Genomic DNA, 19789 nt, shown 5'->3' on the forward strand with positions numbered 1-19789 from the left:
GGCCCAAACTGAGCGAGGAGAACAGCTTCTTACCAAACTGTTCCAGTCTCTTGGAATCCCGGTCCGGAGGAGCGGACGGGAAGGAGGATTGGGAGGTAGAGGCCTGGATAACCAGACTCTCGGGGTGGGGTGTTGGGACAGAAAACTGGGGTCGCCCGGAGCAGGGCGGTGGCGCCTGGCAACGTTCCTATCCACAGGAGGGACTGTGGAGGGCTTGGACCAAGTGCCCTGCAGAACGTCAGTGAGGGCCTCATTGAATGGCAGCAGAGGCTCAGTGGAGCATGCGGCAGACTGAAGCACCTCACTGAGGATGTTAGTCCTCACAGCCACGGCAAGCAGCTCAAGCCCAAGGGCTTCGGCCGCCTTGCGCAGCACCACAGAAAAAGCTGCACCCTCCTCCGAAGCCACAGTCGGAGGAGAGATTAATCCAGTGTCTGGTGAGGTATCCAACCCACTGGCCTCCCCCAGTTCATCTGCCCAGTCCTGTGCAAGTTGGCTCTGAAGGGCCATAGGGTCGTCAGACCCCTCCCAGTCGCCCCCGTCATCCGTAAACAGGAGGAATGATCGGAGCCGGTCGATAGACAATATGTGTCTCCAGCGGCGTCTGATGCGGCGTCGGGCGGCGCCGCATCGGCGTCGGGACCGGACAGGAGCTGAACCAGGGATCGACGTAGACCGGAGCCGGCGTCAGGGGTGGTGTCGGCGGAGGAGGCGTAACGAGGTCGACGGGGGCCCAGGCTCGGGCCCCTCGGGGACCTGCGGCATCGGGGCCGGAGCCTCCAATGGCGCCGGGGCCGCCGGCACGCGAGGTCGCCCAGTCGAGTCCGCGGGGCTCGAAGGCGCGCCAGCGGGCGTCGACGGCGGGGCCAGGCTCCTCATGGCCGAGAGGAAGGCACTGACCGCCGGCGTCGCGTCAGTCCCAGGGACCGTCGGGTATGGGGACTTGCGCGGCTCCTGCGGAGCCCCGGGGGTGGAACCACCTGGACCCTCGGCCGAGTCGCGCGACCGGCGAGGTGAGTCCGAAGAGCGGTGTCGCCTCTTGGACTTCTTGGAGTGCCTCGACTTACCCGAAGACTTCGAGCCAGACGAGTGGCGAGTGCGGCTCCGCGACCGATCCTTGGACCTCCTCCTGGACCGGGATCGAGAGCGGCGCGGAGCAGAGTGGCGAAGCTCGAGAAGCTTGCGGGACCGCTCCCGCCTAGCTTTCGAGGTCAGGGCCATACAATCAGGGCACGACGCCGCGTCGTGGTCGAGGCCCAAGCAGTACAGGCACCGGCAGTGATGATCAGTCACCGACATCAGTCGGTGACAGTCGTCGCAGGCCTTGAAACCAGGCATCCTACCTGCACCAGAGTCGAGAAATGACCAAAAAGAGTCAAAAAAGTTAGTAAAAAATTGACTGACTAAAGGGGTAGCTCTCCCGGATCGGCGCTTACTGGCGCGGAAAAAAGAAGAACTGACGTCAGTGCGCGAGGGCGGCGTCTAAGTACTCCGTCATTACGGCGCACGTCGCCGACGACGGACGCGGAGCCGCAGACGACGCCTAGCGACGCGCAAGGGGTATTGCTGACGAAAAATTTTCCGGATCCAGTCTGACGCTTGGGGATATTCTAAGGTGAGGAATCTAACTAACGTGTTTCTTTCAGATAACCTTTGTAATAGCTCTCTGACACCGATATATGATATCGACACAGTTGCAGCGTAGAGTTGTAATAATGTCATTGGAGTCATATAGCCTCGACACTGGCGTCATAACAGCAGTCCTACTAACAAAATCTGTTGTTCCTTGGCAAAAAAGGACCCTCCTGTTGGGCTGCGCGCCCATTCTACTCGGGCCACAGCGGCTACTACTGCTTTGGGACGGGGTGTCCCTTTGCAGGACATCTGTCAGGCGGCAACGTGGGCTTCGCTGCACACGTTTGCCAAGCATTATTGCCTAGACAGCCAAGTCCGGAGGGATGGCTTCTTTGGCCGTTCTGTCCTCCAGGACTTTCTGGTGTGATCTTGGTTCGCAGACCCACCACCGGGGTTGGTATTGCTTGGGTATCTATTCTAAGGTGAGGAATCTAACTAACGTGTTTCTTTCAGATGAACAAGTTACTTACCTTCGGTAACGATGTATCTGTAAGAAACATTAGTTAGTTAGATTCCTCACCGACCCACCCATCCTCCCCGTTCTGCGAACTGACATCTAGGGTTAAGGCTATCCCCTTCAGGGCCCTAGACTTTTTTGGCACCAGTGTCGGTCTCTTGCATGCCTCTGCGTTCCTGGCGCGGAAAGCTATGTACAAGAACTGACGTCAGCGCGCGAGGGCGGCGTCTAAGTACTCCGACGCCATTCCGGCGCACGACGCCGACGACGGATGCGGAGCCACAGACGATGCCTAGCGACGCGCAAGGGGTATTGCTGACGAAAAATCTTCCGGATCCAGTCTGACGCCTGGGGATATTCTAAGGTGAGGAATCTAACTAACTAATGTTTCTTACAGATACATTGTTACCGAAGCTAAGTAACTTGTTCTTCCGGGTCTCTCCTATTCCTGGGAATATCATTCAAAGGTGAGGAATCTGCAGGTAGTGTAGCCACTAGGAAGATCGTTACTTGAAGTTAAATAACTTTTTCTTGTGGACTTGCGTTCAATGTCACAAGAAAAAAATACTGGGGAATAGTATAGTTTCCAGACCCAACCAGTAGATAGGGGAATTATGCAGAACACATGAACCTAAGGGAGCTTCAATATCTAACTATTGTTACAAGTAAGTTATTAACTTGTGTCATATATAGTTTTATCGCTTCTAGGTTAATGAATCCTCCAGCATGGATGAAACTATACATAATAATTTTCATGGTACGTGTCCCCGTTTCTAGCAGCCATCTTGGATGATAAACTATTTGAGCTACCTGTGTTCACAGTGTATAGATATATACAATTTTGTAATTCATTTCTCTCAGTTAAAGCCTCAGTGTTAATATCCTTTTGATGCACTGGTTTATTTTAGTGCTACAGCTACAAGTTTGATAGTACTGATAAGTCTAATTATGGGCTTATACTTTGGGATTGAGGAGTTAGGATCTAGCAGGTCCTGTGTAGCTAGCCCTAGAGTCCTTCGAACTGGAGAGAATTTCCACAGAAGTTTTCCAGTTAAGGTATGTTGAAAGGTTCCCAAACCACTTGGCCAATCCCTGAGCTAGCAGCATTGCTGCCTTAATTCATGCCTAAGTTTTACTTCCTTGAATTGCCATTGATGGCTGCTTAGACCTGGAATTCCTTTATTACAATTTTAACTTTAGCTTTTAATTCCTCTTAGGTTTACGTTCCATGTACCCCTTCTGAAAGTAAACACAAGGACATGATAGACAGAGCGCTGAAACTTTTCAGACACTCGCCCCCAGTGACAGTTCTGGGTTGAATCCATCATCGTTCTTTAGCTCACCTCGCCACCCCAGTTCAGGCCCAGCCATATGCAAATCAGTCTTGACCCTGGGCCTCATGGGAACAGTCCAGAGTGAACTGCTAAGCCATTTCTTCCCTGGACCGGAAACAAGCATCCTGGGACCGGTTTTGGGGTAACAACCCTCATCAGCCATGCTAGCTTGAATACAGTGGCAAAGTTGGCAAGGGACCCACGTCTGGGCATACCTGAACTGAGCTTGCGAAGTGAGCTAAAGAACGATGATGGATTCATCCCAGATCTGTGACTGGAGGTGAGTGTCTGAAATGTTTCAGTGCTTCATCCATCATTGGCCGTTCAGTTCTCCAGGACTTTCTGGTGTGAACTTGGTTCGCAGACCCACTTCTGGGGTTGGTATTGCTGGGGTATCTATTCTAAGGTAAGGAATCTTACTAATAGTCTCTTTCAGATGAACAAGTTACTTTCCTTTGGTAACGATTTTTCTGTAAGAGACATTTATTAGTTATAGATACCTTACTGCCCCACCCATCCTCCCCGTTCTGCGAACTGACTTCTAGGTTAAGGGACTCCCTTTCAGGGCCCTAGTTTTGTGCACCAGTCGTCAGTGTCTTGCATGGCTTTGCGCTTCTGATATGGAATGTAGTGTAAAGAACTGACGGTTGCGCGCAGGGTGCGACGTCATTCCAGCGATCACTACGCCAACATCGAACGCAGAGTCGATTGACGCCATCTACCGACGCGCAGGGGTACTGCTGAAGAAAAATTATCCGGTTCCAGTCTGATGACTGGGGGTAATTCTAATGTAAGTAATCTATAACTAATCTATAACAAATATGTCTCTCGCAGATATATTGTTACCACTGCTGCGACCAATAGTCCTGTTCCAGATAAGAGTGCTCCATTTTTATTTTATTACACCAATAGTGAATAATAGAATGTTATTCTCTATTAGTATAATGAAAACTCGGTAGAAAATAAGTAATGCGTTGCTGTCTCAGTCTTAGTTCTGATTTTGCCATATGTGAGGCCAGGGTTTGCAAAGGCAGTGGCAGGAGTCCCAAGGGGCAAGCCAAGGGTCGAAGGTACGACCCCTAAAATACATCCATGCCTCTTTCGTCAATGAATAACACACTGAAAACAGCACTAAAAAGCTGGAGATATACTTTAAAAAATTTATTTTAAAATCCTAATCTAGTGCATGAAATATGAATGGTAACCACTCATAAGGCAAAAATAAATTCAGTGATGCATATCATGATCAATGAAAACAGCAAGAACATTTCAAACATGGGTAGCAACTTCTTCACATCATAACACCCTTAAGCTATTTGTAGGCACTAAGCTACATTTTAGCTGAAACAATCATTATCAAGCCTGTTGATCAATTTTAAGATGGATCACACAGCATACCTGTTTTCGTTATGAAATAGCAACTCGGCTATATGCTATCACAGTTTAGTCCTGGAATGAAAAACAGTACTAGGCTGAAGGCCACTTCTCTCCATAGCTCCTTATTTTGCCTCTAACTGAGGCTCATTGGTACTGCAAGCCGTGACCTTTGGCAAATTAGTCCTAGTGCGAAGGACCTCTACCCTATGATCAGATACCTTAGTTTTTATAGTATCTGATCATCAATTGCTCCTATTACCAAAACAGTAAAAACTTGTCAGCCAATACATTGAGCATCCTTGATGTTATGGCAGCGTCCATAACTAAAAACAATAAAATATGTCAGCATAGATAGTAAGCAGACTTGAAGTCATCATTTCTCTGTGTCTAAAAACATCACACGTTCTAACAAGAGAGATACAAGAATCTGAAAGCAAGCACAGAATGAAAATAGAAGAGGTTTAAATGGGAATGGCCACAGTGTTAATGACCGTATAACACAATCACTTATGCATGCTGTGTCATTGCATAGTTCACTGTGAAGGCACTTGTGCTGGTGTGTACTCATGCCCATCTAGCAGTCTTATGATTATGCAAGACAAGAACTCCCTTTGCCAATGCAGTTGTAGCAGGTAGGAAATTGAGTTTCTGTTGCAGAACATCCCCCCCCCCACCCCCTTACGTGTTGCCTGGCTTTTATGCAACTTTAACTGTAGAGTAATGGGTCCCTGCTAACCAAGTTCACAGTACCAGTGATCTTTCCGAAGACTGTACCACAATTGGCACAAATTCAGACCCCCTGTAAGTACCTAGTAAATGGTACTCAGGGCATTGGGACTGAAGAGGGTCCCCTAGAGACCCGTCACCAAGGCTATGCAAACTGCCACTGCAGCCCGCATGCCTTGGTGCAGAGAAAAACAACAAAGTCAACATGGCACACTGCCTCTGAGCCATGTCGAGCAGCACTGCCTAACGTATAGGTATGCCATCCCTCTTGAATGCCTTACAAGCCCTAAGGCTGGGTGCACTATATCTCCGGTGTGGGCATACCTGCATGAGCAGAAACACCCATACAATATTTAGGTCTATTCTTAATATTGTAAGTGCCAGGGAAGCCATAGTGAGTACGGGGGCTGGAAACTTGACACTTGGAGTTTCCCCAGTACCATGAAGACTTCACTGAAGCCAGGAGTGTTTGGTACCAAAAACCCCTCTTAATAAACCCACACTGATGCCAGTGTTGGATTTATTTAAACATGTACCCACATAGGGGTGCCCCCTGAAAACCTACCAACCCTGGCGTGGTCTTGGACTAGCTTTAGGCAGCCTGCCACTACCAGACATGTTAATGGCTCCTTGGGGTGAGAGCCCTTGCGCTCGGAGTATAGAAACAACCCCATCCTGGGCAGAGGTGTCGCACCTCCTCCCCCAGGCAGGCACAGCGCAAGAGAGCGAAGCTTCAAAGGCCTTGTCACCTTTGAAATGCGACCCCAGTCTCTGCTGCTAGCAGCCGATGGCAGCCCTCTGTTAAAACCTCCACTTTTGTTGGGAGAACGGAGAGGAAAACTACATGAGAATAGGAAGTGTGCCCTCCTCCCCCTTTGCCAACTCCTTCCCTCAGGTGCTGGAGGTGATGTGAAGCTCATATTTCAGTGCCCACCATCTTGAAGATGATGGGACGTATCGGAACAGGGCTAGCACTATGCCCCCTTGCCACAGGAGGGTGGCTTAATAGAGGGTGTAGATACCAGAGGTAAGGGACCCTTTGGCCCTACCTGTCGCTCCCCTGTAACACCCCTTAATCTAGTATTTAGGTGGTACCCCCAGACCCTGAAGGTGAGATTCTTGATGACCTATGAAGCCCGGACCTCGAAGAGGCGCAACAGCAAGAAAGAAGTAGGACCAGTGACTAACTCAGCATCAGCCCTGCCGGCCTGTCTGCTGCCTTTCGCACCTGCAACAAAGGTCTGCTCATCCTGCAGGCCCCGTGACCTCCAAAACCCTGGGATGGCTGCCTTCCTTCAATAAAGATCAAGAACTCCTGTGGACAGCGTACCTGTCCAGAAGAAACCATCTTTAAAGCCCAAAAGCTCTGCCATGAGGAACCGCAAAACCGTCCGCCGGACCCACCTGTGCACCTGACGCCTACGACCCAAGTTTTTGTGGCCCACAGATCCTGCAAAGGTTTTCCAGCGATTCTGAGGAAGAGACCATCGTGGGTTGACTGCTGCCGGACTCCACGTTGATGCCTGTGCACGACAACCCTCCTAACTGCAACGTCCTCTGGTAGGCCTTTCCGGACACCCCTGCACCCTAGGCCCTTGGGTAGCTCTACCAATGGTGTCCATCACCAAGCATCAGTACTTACCTGGGGGGCAGCTGTTGGTTTTCTTTGTCCGGCCTCCTGGCCAAAGCCTGCAACCTTTCTCTGAAACCAATCTCCATCGGTTTGCATTGGGCGCTCAATGCTGTGTTGGCACACTGCATCCAGCCACCCCTGTGCCGTTAAGGGCGTATGTTTGGTGCTGCCCTGTGGCCCCTCCAGTGCTTGCCTAAACCTCCGGAGATTGACCCCGACACTGCTTTTACTGTAAACAGAACGTCTTCAATCGCCCCCAGTCTCCATTGGTTAACATTGGCCACCGACTCCGAATTTGACCTCTGCACCCGGCCGCAGTCTTGTTGCTTACTTAAACCTTGCCTTTGGTTGACCTGAAACCCCAAAGACTGGATTTGTAACTCATGTACTTACCTACAAAACTGCAGTCTAGTTTTTCTCCCAGATGTTAACATTGCTGAGCTGAATTTTGCACGATGTACACTTTTTAAAGTGAATAGTACTTCTTATGAAAAACAGACTCAACTTTGAACGTAGACCTTGGTCTTAAAATAAGCCTAGAAAGAAGCTTATGTTTCTAAAATTGGTGTGGATCTCCTTTTTTAGTTGTCATTTATTAACCACTTTGTGTAGAACAAATGTCTAACACTCCTCTGTGTTAGGCCTAAGGCTGTTTGACCACACTACCACAAATAGAGCACTTTGGGTTTGCATAGAAGCCCTATACACTGCTAGGGTAATCTCTGGACTCTTAACACGATCTAACCAATAATTGGTATATCACACAAAAGCCAGCTCCCTACATAGCATCGTTAAAAGGGGGAGTTCCTCTCTTGGACAAATGTCAGTCTGCTGGATGGGCGTCACTGCACATGTTTACCTAGTACTATTCCCTTGAATTACAGCTCCATGGAGAGCATCATGCTGCCACTCAGTCCTGCAAGACATTTTGGTTTAAATCTGCTTCTCAGACCCTCCACTTTTTATTAGGTATGCCTAGGTATCTGATCTACAGATGAAGAATCTGCTGTTAGAAATATGCATCAGAGGAACAAGTTACTTAACCTTTGGAAACATAATTTCTAGTGGATGCTCTAACTACAGATTCCTCAAAGCCTTCCCGCTGTGTGGAGTGGACATCTGCACATTCTGTAAACTTCCCAAGTAAATTTTCAGGACACTCTCACTTGCAGTTCGTCTTAGTTGATGCACCTCTGAGGGTGTGGAAGATGAACAATACCGAAAGTGACATCAGCGTGCAGGGGTTGCACATCTATGCAGCTTTGCTCCATCATGTCTGGGACAGCATGAGACCATTGCAGACGCAGGCGCACATGGGAACTATGCTTTAAAGATCTGCGGAACCAGTCTGGAGCCTGGGAATATTATTCAGGTGAAGAATCTGTGGTTATATAGAGTATCTGCCAGAATCCGTGTTACTGAAGGAACCAAAGTAGACAACTGAAATCAGTATGCCGCTCTGTGTGGTTAATGTCCAGAGGTGGGACGTGGTAGCAGTGGAAGTTGATGGCTCCACCTGCCTGCTCACTTGAGTTTCTGGAGGCAGTCTGACACCTGGAGCACTTCACAAGGTGAGGAATCTGCACTTACAGATAATGTCCACAGAAAGACTGTTACTAGAGGTAAGTAACTTATTGGTCACACACACCACTGATAGTTTCTATCCAATTGTCACTCAAAGGGGAAAGTATAGGATTCTTATTCTTTGAAAAGCCGATAGGCAGCCTGCCAGCAGCTGTACAGATTAAAAGGCATGGACTACTAATCAGCGATCACCACTGCTAGTCTTCGTGTAACCCAAATGATGGCACCTGTAGGTGCCCTCAGTGAGAATGAGGGTAAATATTAGGGAGATTGTCTCCACTGTCTGTCAAAAACAAGTTGTTCTGAATCTATTTGAAATAAATGTTCCTATTTGCCACCCAGTAAATTTAATGAAGGTGCCTATGCTGAAAAGAACTAGGATCACTGGGGATTAACTTTTTCTTGCTCAATGTGCAGAGCGAATGAGAGACCTAGAAGCATTCAGTGTAGCTGTATCTGAAGTGTATTTCAGCACAGTGCCTAAGAGTTATGTCTCTAAGGCGACCCTCCCACGCTCTCTACAGTGTAGCCCACTGGTGCTGGTTTCGATACCTTCATCGACCGCAGCCCAGCATCACGTACTCGCTGGACTTCCCACTTTGGTGTCTGCCCAACTTCACAATGGTGGATTTAACTGCCAACAAGCCATATTGGATGCAGTCATCCCTCGTGAATATCGGGCAGTTGTTTGACGCATTCGCAGGTCTATATGAGATATACGAGCTCTTGCCAGGACAATTCTTGACACATGCTGCCTTTCGCAGATCATGGACAGTATTTGGGGGGGAGCCAGACGTTGAACCAGAAACTATTAAAGCCTTGCATCCGATCCTGACGTGGAGCCGAAACATCATAGGATTACAAATGTATATCGTGCACTGAGGCAGGGAAAAACTCTGACAGCGCTTAGGACTAGATATTCCCCTTTCTGCCAATGACTGGTCCACAGTCTATCGCAGCATTCTTAAAGTCTTTAGAAATGCATGCCTGAAGCTGCCGCAGTTTAATGATCACCGAATCTACCTGGCCCCATCTAGGCTACATCTTGGGTTTACTACCGTCTCCCATTAATCCCCTAGATGGGTAACAGAGCGGGCAGATTTCTTTCACATGTCATGGCAAAGCCCTAAACTCCAACCCTTTCGGATAGAGGTGTGTGAGATACTTACACATGTGCCTAGTAGACGATATATCAATACACTGAAAATGTCTATTAGGGCTGATGACCCTCCCAAAGACAGACGCCGCCAATAGCAAATCTTAGATTTAGCACGTGCGCTTGCAAAACGTGCAGTAGTAATTAATTGGAAAGCTGCTTCCTCCCCTCACATGCACGCTTGGAAAATAGAACTATGCCGGTGGGTACAGGACGATGTGAGTAGACACCTACGGTATACGGAAGGTATACGGAAGGACAGAACACACACATTACAGGCTGATACACAATACTACTTACCCTAGACCTAAGGTCAGACTTAAAACCACCATAGATTACCAGCATATATCTATATTTACCCTGGCCTACTGCCGGCGTACTCCCAGTGTAGCTCCTCATGGCCTGAATGGCTTAATCATTCCCATTACGGAAAAAATTACTGAACTCCTGTTCCCATCAAAGAGTTGCCCTCTTTCATGCTACAGCGCACTCCCCGACATCTGAGTGCTATTACTCCAATTGATACTTCAATTCTCAAGTTTTTGTATTGCAATACTGTGTGCCACTGTACAACAATACATTGTTTGTGATGTTTGAACTCATGTACACATGCAATAAAGAAAACATTTCAAAAAGATACCTTCCTATGCATGCCAAGCTGTGATTTAGGAAATGTATACATTACTAAATGTGCATAGAGTGAATTGAAACACATTCATGCGACTTATACAGAGGAGAATACTGGTCATGAATAAAGCACAGCTTTTTAAAAAATATCTTTCATTTAGTCTCTTAAATGCAATCAATGTGTTTTCCCCCTTTAGGTGCCAATGAATTAGCTGTGCAAAAAGCCAAAGCAGAAATCACCAGGCTTATAAAAGAAGAACTTATTAGATTGGTAAGTTGCTTAAATTTACTGTTTTTAGGTGTTATAGTTCAACTATATTCTAACGGTTGAATGTGACATCATTTAATCCAAGTTTATATTTTTATGTACAGTAGTGAAAATGTTTCCATCCACGCTTTCCACAGGTCATGTATCAGTAAATCAAAGAACAAGCTACTATGTGAACAAAGCAAGCACGTCGGCTAGCTTTTTCATTAGTGCAGGGAGGGAGAGAGGGGTCAGCTAGTTGTCCCCCCCCCTAACCCCCCCCCCATGTTTATTGTGTTAAAAAAAAAGATGTTGACATTAGTGAATTTTGCAGTACGTGTTGCCAAACTCAATATTTGAAGATAGCTTCACTTTGACTAATTTTTACAATTAAACTTTATAGTTCTCTTGCTGAATACTTTGTCTGTAAAATGATGATATTGTATGTATGTTTGTGATTTATAGATCATAATCCTCTCAACATCTTTATATTGGAAAAGCACAGAGAAACAGCTACATACAGATTTGATGTAATTTCTTTATAACCATGTACAGTACATTTGCAACATTCCCATCTTCTCACCCAAGACCATCTGATTGGTTTACAGCCCACATCTGTATCTGTACTGCTTTTGGCATGCCCTTATAATTTTTCCAATGTATCCATCATTGTGTAGCTATAGTTAAGCCCTGGTTTCTGTAGGAAATATATTTTGTGGGTTGCTAATAAATTTATCACCGTTTGAATCTTCACAAAACTTTCCAAAAATAAAAGTTCCTCTGCCTCCGCTCCTTGCTGGAAAGCTTCAGGGTGATCTGTCAACTGGAGGTTGCAAACGCGAAAAACACTTTTCCCCTGTATGATTTATTCTAGGAACTTTAGACACAGCTACAGCCAAAATGGCTGAACAGAATTTCACCAAATTTGACAGAAAGATAGACCGTGATTTGGTGTAAATCTGCTCAGTAGTGTTTGAGAAATATAGGTTCAAAATGTATAGATATCTTGTGACGCAGTACAACCATGGAGTACCGTGGTACCGCTACCTCAACACACACAATCCGATTTGCTGGCCGCAACATGAAGAAAATTTTGCAGCATAAGTTTGAATCGGTGTCTTGGTCCCCGTGTCATCAAAAAGAAGCAAAAGGGGGCAGGGTTGGGTGTGGGTGGCCAGAGTAGAATAAAAAATATATTGCATCGCAGGAAAAAAGAGGTTAGGGCCATGGTGCACAGCACGATCATGAGGCTTGGCCTGCAACGGCTTATTGTACGCCGGTTGGTTTGGGCACAGGTCCTGGCTGGCAGGCAATCCCACATTGCACATGGCTAAAAGCTGTGCACGGCGGGTGGTTGACTGCCCGTGGGGGTTGGAACAGGCAAGGCCCAGCCCCCAACCCACGCTGCACACAGCCAAAGTCCATACATTGCGGGTGGTCAAACGTCTGCAAGAGTTGGACGCACTGCTTGGCGTGCACGGCACATGGTACACCTAGTTAGATATCATAATAAAATATTACTTTAAATTTAAAAAATCCTATAAATTCACTGGAAAAAACAGGTTCAAGTGATGTTATAGTTGGGTATGGTTATAATATTTTACTTTACGTTAGAAAAAAAAATCTTAGAAATTCACAGAAAAAAAACAAAGGTTAAAGTGACATTATAGTTAGAGGAAATGAACACTTAGATTCACCGGTTATAGTTAACTGAAGTAACTATAGCTCATGCACTGCTTATATTACACGACTCATGACCTATTCTATCTCATTATTCATAGCATCAACACAACATCTGAAATACCATCATTGATGACAACACTGTGCATGGCGGGTTCGCCAGTTATAGTTACTTTAATTAACCATGACTGCTGAATTTCAGTGGTTTTTTCATTTTATTTTAAAATGTAAGCATTTTAGCTAACATTTTCACCTAACTATAACATCATAACTTCACTTTAACTTTTGTATTTTTAGTGAGTGAATGTGTTTGTGTATGTGTGTGTGTGTATATATATATATATATATATATATATATATATATATATATATATATATATATATATATATATATATATATATATATATACACACAAACACACATCCTGCTTCTCACAACGTGCGGTATGCCTGTGTGCACCTGAACGCCAGTGGTCTTGGGTGTGCAACGCGTCTTTGAGCTATACTCCTCCTCTAATGAGAGAAGGAAAAGGCCGGCACTCCAGTGACTGAGTAACGAGGTTTATTTAACTAATTCTTGGTTTCTGGCACCAATGTGTTTCGGTTGTAACATACAGCCTTATTCACGCCATCAAGACTACATTTTCACCTGCATTTATCTATTGTTCTCAAGTCACCACCCCTTCCGTGCTATGAATAGCAAGAAAGGACAATGTTTTCTGGTACAGCCGCCATCTCACAGTGGGTATATACATATAAATATGAAACAGAAACAGGCAGTGGTGGATACAAGGGTCGCACCTCAAACGTGCTGTATGTACAGGCTTGCAAGATGTATTTAAATAGTAACCTCACAAAAGAGAGTAGAGTTGGTGCCACTCAGGGTAAAACGCCCCACTACCTAAAGTGTTGAAAACACAAGAAACAACCGTAACTCGTGAAATATTACAGAGAAACCCTGGCACTCAAAATGTTACAGACTGTATTAATGACAGTAATCTGTCAATTTGACGCAAAGAAGAAGAAAAAAAGTCCTCTTAAAAACGGGCTGTTTTTCAGGCTCTGTACAACAAGGACTGGACTACTATCTCCATCATTGTAGAGAATTTTATGTGACTGTATTAACAAGACTGAAAAGTTCTAGCCCTTGCAACTTTCTGTATTAAGTTTGGTACTTTGTCATTTATAAAATAAATAAATTAATGAATGTCTAGAGAAATGCATTTCCCGTGTTTCCTGTTTTAAGAGGAGTTTTTTCCTTCTTTGTTCTTTGGGTCAGACTGACAGATTACTGTCATTAATACAATCTGTAACATTTTGCCAGGGTTTCTCTGTTTCATACATATCCATAAATATATATATTTCTCCTCCACTATACAGCAGTCATGTCTTTCTTTCGTGTTTCTAGTTAAGTAACAGCTTATGCACCACCTTCCTGGCTATGTTTCGTCTTGCTGTCATACGGTCTAGTTTATAAAATATCTTCTGGTGTCTCTGCATTGTCACTTCTTCCCATATTTCAAATAAGAACAGTCTTGCACTAGGGTTCTCATTAAACTCCGTAAGGCTAGTCAGGCAGTCCACAACCCACTTCCGAAAGGCCCCAAATGGGAACATTCTCATGACAGGTGTATGAAACTGCTTAGCTGCTCACATCCTTTAGAGCAGCAGTCAGTTTCTTCCTCTCCTGTCTTAGCAAGATGTTCCCTGGTGAGATATGACCTATGCAGTATTTTCAACTTCACTAGCCTAAATTCCGCCCTGATTGACACAGCTCTTGATGAATGGATAGCCTCTACCCTGTCTGTCTTGTAGTTCACCTACCTCCCTTTCCCACTTGTGTTTTAAATTCACTAGCAGGTCCGGTGAATTCATTATCTTTTTACATAGAAGGAATATTTCATTTTGTGAGAAAGGCTCCTGATAGTGTCCTGTCTTTCAATGGGGTGTAGTTTTATTTTCGTCCCTCTTACATTTTTAGAACACCCTTAATGCTTACCCACCTCTCTCAGAAAATTACTCTCGTATAACGGCGTCTTTTTCGTTAGAGCCCCCCACCCCATCCCTTTCCAGATATTTGGTGGAGTTCTCCCATGCATTCAAGGCCGATTGTGTGAGGAGGCAGGGCTAAAGTCTTTCTCCTGTACAGTACAGTGGGCAGCCTCATGGCTCCATTGTAGGTCTGTTAATTCTTGGGTATCGCTCATCCAACGGTGAAAAGGCCCAATAATCTGAAAGAAACACGTTAGTTAGATTCCTCACCTTAGAATATCCCCAGGCGTCAGGCTGCATCTGGAAAGATTTTTCGTCAGCAATACCCCTTGCGCGTCGCTAGGCGTCGTCTGCGGCTCCGCGTCTGTCGAATGACGTCGTCGGAGTACTTAGACGCCGCCCTCGCGCGCTGACGTCAGTTCTTCTTTTTTCTGCGCCAGACAGTGCCGATCCGGGAAGAGCTTACCCCTTAGTTACTTTTTGACTAAAATTTTTGACTCTTTTTGGTCTTCTGTCGACTCGACTCTGGTGCTGGTAGGATGCCTGGTTTTAAGGCCTGTGACTCCTGTCATCGACTGATGTCGGTGACGGACCACCATCGCTGGTGCCTTTACTGTCTGGGGGCCGACTACGATGCGGAGTCGTGCCTCGACTGTCAGTCCTTGACCTCGAAGGCTAGGCGGGAGTGGTCCCATAAGCTTCTTGAGCTTCGGCACTCGGCTCCGCGCCGATCACGGTCCCGGTCCAGGAGGAGGTCGAAGGACCGGTCGCGGAGCCGCAGCCATCGTCATCGCTCGTCGGGGTCTTCGGGTAAGTCGAAGCACTCCAAGAAACGACATTGCTCTTCGGACTCCCCTCGCCGGTCGCGCGACTCGGCCGAGGGTCGGAGCCACGGCCGTCCCCATACCCGCCGGTCCCTGGGACTGACTCGACTCCGGCGGAGGTCAGTGCCTTCCTCTCGGCCATGAGGGACCTGGCTCCGCTGTCGACGCCTGCCGGCGCGCCTTCGGGCCCCGCGGGCTCGACTGGGCAACCTCGCGTGCCGGCGGCCCCGGCGCCGTCGGCGGCTCCGGCCTCGACGCCGCAGGTCCCCGAGGGATCCAGGCCTGGATCTTGGTCGGCGCCGGTCGACCTCACGACGCCTCCTCCGCCGACACCGGTTCCACCTCCGACGCCACCCCCGGGCGACGTTGTTCCCCGGTCCGGGCCCGACGCCAGCACGGCGCCGCTGCCGACTGGTGAACCCTTCATCTACTGCCCAGCTCCGATCATTCCTCCTGTTTATTGGGAATCGGATGACGAGGGCGACTGGGAGGGGTATGATGACCCTATGGCCGCTCAGACCCAACTTTCTCAGGACTGGGCAGAGGAATTGGGGGATGCCAGCGGTCTGGATACCTCCCCGGACGCTGGTTTCATCTCTCCTCCGATTGTGGCCTCGGAGGAGGGTGCAGCCTTCTCAGTGGTGCTGCGCAAGGTGGCCGAAGCCCTAGGGCTGGAGTTACCTGCTGTGGCCGTGAGGGCTAAAGTCCTCATTGAGGTCCTTCAACCAACACCAAGCTCCACTGAGCCTCTGCTGCAGTTTAAGGAGGCCCTCATTGACGTTCTGCAGGGCACTTGGTCCAAGCCCTCCACAGTCCCTCCTGTGGACCGGAACGCTGCCCGGCGCCACCGCCCTGCTCTGTGCGACCCCAGTTTCCTCTCCCAACACCCCACCCCCGAGAGTCTGGTTATCCAGGCCTCAACCTCCCAATCCTCTTTCCCGTCCGCCTCTCCGGATCGGGAATCCAAGGGGTTGGAGCAGTTTGGCAAGAAACTGTTCTCGTCCCTGAGTTTGGGACTGCGGTCTTTAAATACCGCTTGCCTGTTGGACCGTTATTCCCACTCTCTGTGGGATGCGGTGGAGGACATGCTGCCCTTGTGTCCGGTGGAGGCCCGGACGCGACTCGCTCAAGCTCTTGCTGACGGTCGAGATGCAGGGCGGCATGCCATACGGTGTGGACTTGACGCTGGGTCGGGCGATTTCCACCACGGTGGCGCTTCGGCGTCACGCCTGGCTGAGGTCCACGTCATTTTCCGGGGATGTCCAGAGTTACCTCATGGACATGCCCTTTGATGGCACTCGCCTTTTTGGTTAGAAGGCGGACAGTACGCTGGCTCGGTTCAAGGTCTCCCGGGCCACGGCCAAGTCCTCGGGTCTTTCGGCCCGCGGCCGCAAACTTCCGCCTTTCGTCGCTTTCGTGGCCAAGGAAGGGGCGCCTCCTCACGTCCGCCCAGCCACCGGCCGCAGAACCAACCTGCACGCGGACATGGATTCCGCTGAGGCGGTACTGGAGGTCAACGTGCCGGTCAGTCCACATCCACCCCGGCAGCATCCGCCTCAAAGCCCTCCTAGTCCGAGCTTTCAGGCCCATTCAACGCCAGTGGGCGACAGAGTTCGCCATCACCTGCTCCACTGGCACTCCATCACGTCGGACAGGTGGGTGCTGCAAATCGTCCGAAGGGGCTACTCCCTCCCCTTCGAGACGACCCCTCCAGCCATGCCACCGCTGAACCACCGTATGTCAGGGGATCATTTGCATCTTCTACGAGAGGAAGTTTCGGCCCTCTTGGCCGAAGAGGCCATCGAGCGCGTTCCTGGTCCAGAAGTAGGTCGTAGTTGTTATTCCCACTACTTTCTGGTTCCCAAGAAGGGCAAAGGGGGCCTACGCCCGATCTTGGACCTCAGGAGCGTCAACGCCTTCCTCCGGAAGGACCGAGTCAAGATGCTCACTTTAGCTCAGGTTCTGGCTGCCCTGGACCCTGGAGACTGGATGGTAGCGCTGGACTTGCAGGACGCTTATTTTCACATCCCCGTCCTGCCGGTCCACCGCCGTTACCTGCGGTTCACGGTGGGCCAGGAGCACTTTCAGTTCACCGTGCTCCCCTTCGGCCTCACCAGTGCCCCTCGGGTGTTCACGAAGGTGATGGCGGTGGTCGCAGCTCATCTGCGCAGATCGGGGATTCCAGTCTTCCCCTATCTCGATGACTGGCTGTTAAAGGCGGGCTCGCCCCAGCAAGTCGTCTCCCACCTCCAGACTACGGCCGACCTCCTGCACTCGCTGGGGTTCTCCATCAATGTGCCGGAGTCGCACCTGAGTTCCTCCCAGAAGCTCCTTTTCATCGGAGCAGTTCTCGATGCGGCGCAGTTCTGGGTCTATCCGCCGGATCAGCGGGTCCGGGACATTCAGGCCCTGATTTCCATCTTCCGGCCTCTGTCCTGGGTTTCGGTCAGGTTGGTGCTGCCGCTTCTGAGGCTGATGGCCTCCTGCATCCTGTTAGTACCTCACGCCTGGTGGCGGATGCGGTCTCTGCAGTGGGACCTGAAGTTTCAGTGGGCCCAGCATCGGGGCAACCTGTCCGACCATGTCTTGATCTCGGAGGGCACTGCGAAGCAGTTGCAGTGGTGGCTCACAAACCGCGATTGGGTCAGCGGCAGATCCCTTTCCCTACCCCAACCGGAGCACGTGGTAGTGAAGGATGCGTCCCTCCTGGGATGGGGGGGGCCACATGGGGGAGGCGGAGATCAGAGGACTCTGGTCTCCAGCGGAGACTCGGCTCCATATCAACCTTTTGGGGCTGAGAGCGATCCGGCTTGCACTGAAGGCATTCCTTCCCTCTGTCCGGGGAAGTGTGGTGCAGGTGTTAACGGACAACACCACCGCCATGTGGTATTGCAACAAACAAGGCGGGGTGGGGTCGTTGACCCTTTGTCAGGAGGCGCTGCGCCTCTGGACATGGCTGGAACACCAGGGCATCACCCTGGTGGTTCAACATCTGGCGGGCTCTCTGAACGCCAGAGCAGACGAACTCAGCCGCCAGTGCATGATGGATCATGAATGGCGTCTAAACTCAGACGTGGCGCAAGGCCTCTTTCTGCAGTGGGGAGAGCCTTGGTTAGATCTATTCGCCACCGAAGAGAACGCGCAATGTCCGCAGTTCTGTGCGTTGGAGTTTCCAAGGCGGCACTCACTCTGGGACGCCTTTCGTCGCAAGTGGAGTTGCGGTCTGTTGTACGCCTTTCCGCCTATACCACTTCTGCCCAGAGTGCTGAAGAAGATCAGGCGCGACCGGGCCCAAGTCATCTTAGTGGCCCTGGATTCGGCACGAAGGTATTGGTATCCCGAGCTACTCAGTATGTCAATCGACCCCCCGATACGACTGCCTCTTCAGGAGGACCTTCTGTCGCAGCAGCAGGGGACGGTCCTCCACCCGAACCTGTCCAGCCTCCACCTCCATGCGTGGAGATTGAGCGGCGACAGTTGATGCCATTTGACTTGCCTCCTGAAGTCTGTGACGTTATTCTGGCAGCCAGGCGTCCCTCCACAAAAACGGTATACGCCTGCAGGTGGAACAAATTTGTTGCATGGTGCACATCAAAGGCTGTGGATCCCCTTTCCGCCCCGCTTTCTGAGGTTCTACTCTTTCTTCTTTCTCTGGCCCAGCAGGGCTCTGCTCTGGGCACGCTTAAAGGTTATCTTTCAGCTATTTCTGCTTTCTTGCGGTTTCCTGATCAGCCTTCTCTTTTCAAATCCCCTGTTTCTCGTTTCCTCAAGGGCATTACTCACATGTTTTCTCCTGTCCCCTTCGTAATGCCTCAGAGGGATTTGAATCTAGTCTTGACTTTTCTGATGTGCGCTCCCTTTGAGCCTCTTCACAATTGTCCCATTCGTCTTCTGACTCTTAAGACTGCTTTCCTGGTAGCTATCACCTCAGCTAGACGGGTGAGTGAGCTCCAGGCTCTATTGTCTAAGCCTCCTATTCTTTCTGTTCATCCGGACAAGGTTTTCCTCCGGACTCGTCCTTCTTTTCTTCCGAAAGTGGTAACTCCCTTTCACATCGGACAATCTATCACGTTGCCCACCTTGTTTCCGCCTCCGCATCCTTCGAAAGAGGAAGAGAGGCTCACCCGTCTGGACCCAAAACGGGCGCTGTTCTTTTATTTGGACCGCGCCAAACAGTTCATGGTGGACAACCAGCTTTTTGTTGGATACGTGGGTGCTAAGAACGGAAGGGCAGTACACAAGCGGACCATCTCGCGGTGGGTCGTATTGTGTATAAAAGCTTGTTACTCCTTGGCTAAAAAGGACCCTCCTGTAGGGCTGAGAGCCCATTCCACCCGGGCCACAGCAGCGACTACTGCCCTGGGACGGGGAGTTCCCTTGCAGGACATCTGTCAGGCGACAACGTGGGCCTCGCTGCACACGTTTGCCAAGCATTATTGCCTGGACAGCCAAGTCCGGAGAGATGACTTCTTTGGCCGTTCTGTTCTCCAGGACTTTCTGGTGTGATCTTGGTTCGC

General features: G+C 49.3%; 1 protein-coding gene across 1 annotated transcript in view; it reads left to right on the forward strand.

The window, feature by feature from the left end:
- DDX46 (DEAD-box helicase 46) overlaps window positions 1-19789 on the forward strand; it is a 1041144-nt gene that overhangs the window by 1006399 nt on the left and 14956 nt on the right. Inside the window, exon 22 of the mRNA XM_085617987.1 lies at window positions 10727-10800. Within this exon, the coding sequence (XP_085474113.1) occupies window positions 10727-10800 (74 nt within the window). The remainder of the gene's footprint in view (window positions 1-10726; window positions 10801-19789) is intronic.

Source organism: Triturus cristatus, chromosome 7, assembly GCF_964204655.1.
Source record: "Triturus cristatus chromosome 7, aTriCri1.1, whole genome shotgun sequence".
In the NCBI taxonomy this organism is placed as follows: Eukaryota; Metazoa; Chordata; class Amphibia; order Caudata; family Salamandridae; genus Triturus; species Triturus cristatus.